The sequence below is a fragment of the Solanum dulcamara genome, chromosome 10 (genome assembly GCF_947179165.1).
Source record: "Solanum dulcamara chromosome 10, daSolDulc1.2, whole genome shotgun sequence".
NCBI classification, from domain to species: domain Eukaryota; kingdom Viridiplantae; phylum Streptophyta; class Magnoliopsida; order Solanales; family Solanaceae; genus Solanum; species Solanum dulcamara.
The window spans coordinates 71,686,907-71,694,198 of NC_077246.1; the positions used below are offsets into that span (position 1 = coordinate 71,686,907).

Here is a 7,292-nt window from a genome sequence, read left to right on the forward strand (position 1 = left end):
GTGATTAAAATGTCACAAATAACTTCAAATAATCTGTTCGAAATTTGAGATTGTCAAACCAAAATTTAGAAAAAATATATGAGTGTTTAGGACTGGTCAAGCCAAACTTTAGACATCCTTGCAAATGATGTATGAAGTTAGGCTTTCATAAACGTAACTTCAGAGTTATGACATCGTTTGTCTTCTCAAATTAATCTCAAACTGGCTAAATTTGTAAATTTTTATGCAATACATCAATGACTTAAATGGTGATTTCAAAATCGGCTATTTGTGCACTTGCCTCTAAATATTTTGGTCTCATTTGGACTTTGCAACTATGCCCAAAGAAAAGAATGTTTCTGAATTTTAACTTGGGGCTTTTCTAGGATAATTTTCCAGAGGTTTGCATCTATAAGGCCAGTCCATAATCCTTCACTTGACTTAAGAAGGTTCTACTAACTAAACAAATATTATAATTTTTATTCCACATTTTTAGTAATCAGTATATATACTTCGGAGTAGTAATTTGTCATCTTGGATTTCTGATATTAAACTCTACATAACTTACATGAAATTTAATATCAAAAATCAAATGTTGGTTTAATCATTTCGGAGATATACTATAGTTATGGAAAATTTTATACTGAAAATTAGACAATTGTACAAGTACTAAATTCTATAAACCCGTGCAAGCACGGGACACATGATGTGCTATTGTAACCAAAATATATACATATACCTACTCACATTTTTGAGAGAAAGTGGGGCCCCCAAAAAAATGAGGCCCCAAGCGATTGCTTTAGTGGCCTTATGAACAAGGCGGTCCTGCATTTTGGTTCTATATATATAATGGAGTAACTTTGGTCATTGGCAATACAAAACATACAAATTAATCTACTTGTCATATCATGGAAAATCATATTTTCTTATTGACTCTCCTCTTTCAATTTTCTATAGAAGATGAAAGAAAATTGTGAAATTACACGTGACAGCGCGTATGCCGTATAGTTCACTGTCTACCAAGAATTTATTTCTGTATGACACCTCAACATGCGTCCTACATGACATCCTACATGTATTATGTCATATAGGATGTATGTATGTGTCTACTTATTCATTTTTACAAGTTTAAATGTTTACTTGTGCGCAACCAGAGTTGAAGGGTATAAATATAAGCTGAAGCCAAGTTAAAAGGTACAATTGATTATGTATTACTTCTTAATGTTATTAAATAAAATTGGCATAATATATAAACATAAATATGACGTTTAATTTGACCTTAACTAACATCTATGCCTTCCAACTTTAAGTTAGAGTGTTGGAGACTCAAACTTAATGCAAGTTGACTGTCTTTTCTTTGGTTTTATGGAAATAATGCATGCAAATATTTTCCTCCTGCTTTTGACCTGTCTTTAAAAAATGCATTGTCAGGTACTATTCCTAAGTCTTTGGAAATATTGATTTCAATCAATTTCCTTACCCCTCAGTTTACGCAATTCACCTGTATTCTTGTGTTTTTGTCAATGTATTCCTCAATGTGATGACATTTCAATAAAAGTTTGTGGAAATTTCAATCATTTAGTAACTGTTAATTATAAAAAAGAAATCATTTTATCTATAATGACAAAAAATAATAATTTTGTAATTATACATATGTTATGACATGTTTAAAACTAAAAATTTCAAAAGTTTTCAATGCCTTCTCAAATTTCCTGTCGAATCATACTATGTCATACTAACTAGAACAGAAGGAGTACAATATAAACAATACACAGACGAACAAATTAAATGAAGAGTGAATAAGTTACGTAAAACCTAAACTATTATTATTTTTACGGATTTCATACCTAAACTATCTAATGTTCTTGTAAGGGGTGGAGACCTGGGGTTCAATTGAACCTGTTTGGTTGATGTTCACGTTGAATGCTCCTCCATGAAGTTTTAATATGAGTTCATAATAGTTTATGGGTTTTGTAGTTTATGTATGAAACTTGCAAAATGAAAATAGTTGAGTGGTTTATAGCACGATTAAAACTATATGAAATTCTGTGTGTGTAATGAGTAATAAAATACAACAATTATAAATTAATCTTTAAAAGTATGATAAGAAATACCAAATGAGGAACGTATTTTAAGGTTTAAACTTAATTTCTTCTAAGCAACAGTAAATTTTTAACTTTGGTAGTAGTTAGCAAACTTCCAATGAATTCATAAATAACTATTTTGAGCTCAATAAAAATATACACTTACTACAATTAGAAATTCGAAAAAATTAAATCAAAGATGTGTAATAGAGAGAATAACAAAAAAATAAAAATAAACAGAGAAGAAAAAAATATAACATTCGCATCCTTCTTAAGACTTTAATCATAACGATATAGATGAAAAAAGAGATACAAAATCAATACATAATTTTTTGAGTTCTTTTTCAACGCCTTCTTCCATAACCAATCAAAATTCAAGAGTCATCTTCATCGATTTAAGCTAAAGCATGAAACAAATAGTACATTAATAATATAAGCTCTTCACTACTTTAACTATAGAAGGAAAATGATAATCTTGGGTGGGGGGCTCATGAAACAAAGAAGATGAATTTGTATAGATAAAAATTAAGGAATGTCAAAAGATATCTTAAAGTTTTAAATTAAAATTTGGAGGCTATGAATACGAAAAGTATGAGAGTTATAGATATTAAAAATAGCAATTGAATAAGTAATTAGATATGAGTTATGAGAATGAATATTTAAAGTAAATAATTAAAAGAAATAAATGATAAATAAATAGATTCCAATAGTTACTTATATGCTGTTTTTTCATACGTCTCAAATTCCTTTTTTTTAAAAAAATGTTGTAGAAAAGTCACCAAAGTGACTGCTAGTGTTCTCTATGTATCGTTTTTTTTTTCCATCAATGAGATGAATCTCATCCTGCATTTAATTAGTCAAATGAAGTTAATTACTGAATTAATCCGATTCTTTTGTCTTAATTACTTTATTGTGTTAAGTAAATTGAAGAAGAGAAATAAAAACAAATACAAATATGGGAAAAATTAAAAAATATAAGTAATTTAGTTTTTGAAAGAGCAAGATGATATGATACTATTTATATTTAATTAATTAAATAGTTTTTTGTAGCATTTTGGTTTAGTAGGAATAGAAATAAAATGGTATTCCAACTTTGCATTTTGGAATTTTCTATTTTTAATAATATATGATGATATGATACATGATATGATGATATGTGATGATGATTGACTCCTATTGACTTGGCTCTTAACTATATACATAGAAAATTGATAGCAACATTTCTTATTTCTATTATGACTTATTTCGTTTTGTGAAACACAACCCAATTAGTGTCCATATCAATAACAAAAATGGACAGATTCTTTTTTCCGTTTACTACTTGTTTTTCTCCTCCGTATGAATCGGTTTTCACATTTTGGAAAATTATAGTCTATGCTTTTCAACATTTTATTTGTTTTGGTGCTATACATAGTGGAGTAACTTTGATCATTTGAAATACCACACACACAAATTAATCTACTTGTAATATCATGGAGAAGCACATTTTCTTATTGATTCTTCTATTTCTAGTTCAATTTTCTGTATCATTTGCTTCCTCAAATGAGACTGACCAACAAGCTCTACTAGCTTTCCAAAATCTTATTAAAAGTCCCAGTCATTTTTTGGCCAATAATTGGACCAACAATACTTCTTTTTGCTCTTGGTTCGGTGTCACTTGCAGTTCAAAAAGACAAAGGGTTGTGACCTTGACTCTTCCTAATTTGCAACTACAAGGCACAATTTCCCCGTCTTTGGCCAATTTGTCCTTCCTCAGTGTTCTCAATCTCGAGAACAACAGCTTCCACGGTGACATCCCATATGGCCTTGGCCGCTTGCCTCGCTTGCGAGTGATTGATATTCAAAACAATCAGCTCCACGGAAGTATACCAACAAGTCTATTTCAAAACAGGAGAGTTCAAATCATTTCATTGGCTTTCAATGAACTCAGTGGTGAAATGTGGAGAGGACCATGGTATGTACCGGAACTCAGAGTCTTGGATCTCAGGAACAATAGCCTCACGGGTATGATCCCTCTTTCTGTTGGAAATGCCACAAAATTGCTGAACTTCAGTTTGTCTGGGAATAGAGTCAGTGGCAACATTCCAAAGGAGGTCGGTAATCTGAGCCAACTTGCAGACTTTTCCTTGGCTAATAATCAATTAACAGGTTCTATTCCCGCAACACTGTTTAATATCTCTTCGTTACTTGCCATACGTTTGCGAAACAATAGCCTTTCTGGTCCTCTGTTGCTAGATGAAGGGAATATTGTGTCAAATCTAAAGGTATTAAGTATATCTCACAACCAAATTTCTGGTTGTATTCCTTCCAACATTTGCCTGGTACTCACGGAGCTCAAAATGTTGTCTTTAGCTTTCAACAACATAACTGGAGAAATACCCAGTAATGTTGGTTGTCTAGCCAAGCTCGAGGAGTTCTATATTGGACGTAATGCAATAAGTGGGACTATTCCTGCTTCATTGGGCAATATTTCCACTCTGCAATATCTTGACTGTTCTCAGTCTCGCATAGTGGGCCAAGTTCCTCAAGAATTAGGGAAGCTATCACATTTGAGGCTATTAAACTTTGAGCATAATTATAATCTTATTGGTCAAATTCCAGAGGCTATTTTCAACATATCTTCTTTAGAAACAATTGCTTTCAATTACAACAATCTTTCGGGGAGAATTCCATCCACTACAGGTCTTTATCTTCCGAGCCTTAAAGGACTTTACCTGGAACACAATCAGCTGGCAGGGGAAATTCCATTGTTCATAACAAATGCTTCCAAGCTTGAGGTGCTGTCGCTAGCACAAAATTTTCTCACAGGAACTATTCCTGCTAATTTGGGGAATCTTCGTAAGCTGCGATTACTGCTCCTATATCATAATCAACTTACCAATGAACCAAGAGAGCGTGAGTTGCGATTCTTTAATTCATTGGCGGACTGTAGGATGTTGCGATATCTACAAGTGGGTTACAATCCGTTGAATGGTGTTCTGCCCAATTCTATTGGGAATCTTTCATCTACTATTGAAAACTTTGAAATAGAAAATACACACATCGACGGCCTCATCCCTACAAGTATAGGCAACATGAGCGGTCTAATGACACTAGGCCTTGTAGAAAACAACTTGACAGGGGGTATTCCTTCTGATGTTGGTAAACTTAAACAACTTCAAGGGCTGTATCTACATAACAATAAATTGCAGGGACATATTGCCGAGGCAGTATGCCATTTATCTAATTTGGTTGAATTAACTCTAGATGATAATGAGCTCACTGGAGTGATCCCAGAATGTATAGGAAATCTAAGCATGCTACAAGTGATTACTTTGAGTTCTAACAAATTATCTTCAACGTTTCCTTTGAGCCTTTGGAAGATGAGTGGTCTTCTCGTTGTAGACGTATCACAGAATTCAATAGAGGGAGAAGTTCCATTAGATATTGGAGGACTGAAAGTCATTGTAGAACTACATCTTTCCAGTAACCACTTTTCAGGCATAATACCAAGCCAATTGGGGGACCTCCAAAACTTGAAGTTTCTTGACCTGTCTAACAATTCATTTTTAGGCCAAATTCCATTATCCTTTGCCAAGTTGATAAGCTTAGAAGACTTGGATTTGTCTTTAAATGCCTTGTCAGGTACTATTCCTAAGTCTTTGGAAAAACTCTTGTACCTTAAAGCCATCAATGTCTCATTTAATGATTTAGAAGGAGAAATACCTTATGGTGGTGTGTTTGCAAATTCCACTCTGCAATCATTTCTCGGGAATAAAGGTCTTTGTGGAGTGCACATAGTGGATATTCCTGCTTGTGCTATCAATAATCCTGGAAAACAATCAAAGCTTAAGGAGGCTTTGCTAAAAATTGTTACTCCAGTGGTTATTTCATCCTTTATGATACTCTTGTTGATCTCAATTTGGATAATGAAACAAAAGAAGAAAGGAAAGTCCAAGGATGTGGAAAAGGTTCCGGAGATCAGAAGTTATCAATTGATTTCTTATCATGAGATTCAAGGAGCAACAAATAATTTTGACGGATCAAATTTAATTGGTGAGGGAAGCTCTGGCTTTGTGTACAAAGGAACATTATCTTGTGGAACTGTGGTGGCCATAAAGGTTCTGGATTTGGAAAATGAGAAAGTATGCAAGAGGTTTGATACTGAATGCGAAGTGATGAGAAATGTTAGACACAGAAATCTTGTTCCAGTGATTACTACTTGTTCTAGTGACTATATAAGAGCCTTTGTTCTGGAATATATGTCCAACGGGAGTCTTGAGAATTGGTTGTACAGTGAAGATTGCCACTTGAACCTTCTTCAAAGAGTCACTGTAATGCTTGATGCATCTATGGCAGTTGAATATCTACATCATGGTCATGTCACTCCAATAGTTCATTGCGACTTAAAGCCAGCCAACGTTCTTTTGGATGAAGATATGGTGGCTCATGTTAGTGATTTTGGAATCTCAAAAATTTTAGCCATAAGCAAGTCCATGGCACAGACAGAGACATTGGGCACTCTTGGTTACATTGCACCAGGTATAAAAAGTCCACTCTCTTTGATTTTAACTTGCCATAACTAAAGCCTCTCCAAATTCTAGAAGTAAAAAAGCAAGTCTAAATTATTTGTACAGAATTATTGTTATATTTCAATTAACATTTCTTCAATTCTTTTCGAAGAATATGGCTCGGAGGGAATAGTGTCCACTAGTGGTGATGTTTATAGTTACGGCATCATGTTGATGGAGGTTTTGACCAAAAGAAGGCCAACAGATGAAGAGATATGTAATGAAAATCTTGACTTGAGGAAATGGATCACACAAGCATTTTCAGGGACTATTATAGACGTTGTGGATGCCAATCTTTTTTCTGAGGAAGAACAAATCACTTCTAAAAGTGAAGTCTGCATTGCGTCCATGATAGAATTGGCTTTAGACTGCACAAAGGAAACGCCAGAATCAAGAATAACCATGAAAGATGTAGTCAAGAGGCTTAATAAAATCAAGAACACATTTCTGGAAACATAGAAGTGATTAGCATCTCTTCCGCTGGTGTTCTTTTCCGAGCTACAAGTTAATATGATGCTTTTAGTTTACCTGGTTTATTTAGTAATGTCGTCGTCGAGTCATGTACTGTTTGTGCTTCAGAGTGTTGCATTTCCCTCATTTTGTGATTTCAGATTTGAACCTGTTTCACTTTCTTTATTCGTAACTATGTTTTGAATGCTTGAATAAACCTGTATTAAAT

The 7,292-nt window shown here is 33.6% G+C and overlaps 1 protein-coding gene across 1 annotated transcript; it reads left to right on the forward strand.

Annotated features, from left to right (window-relative positions):
- The first annotated feature begins 3,510 nt into the window (after positions 1-3,510).
- On the forward strand, positions 3,511-7,292 carry LOC129870617 (receptor kinase-like protein Xa21). The gene is made up of 2 exons (XM_055945438.1): positions 3,511-6,584; positions 6,726-7,292. The coding sequence occupies exons 1-2, from the start codon at positions 3,536-3,538 to the stop codon at positions 7,070-7,072; spliced, it is 3,396 nt and encodes a 1,131-aa protein (XP_055801413.1). The 5' UTR covers positions 3,511-3,535; the 3' UTR covers positions 7,073-7,292.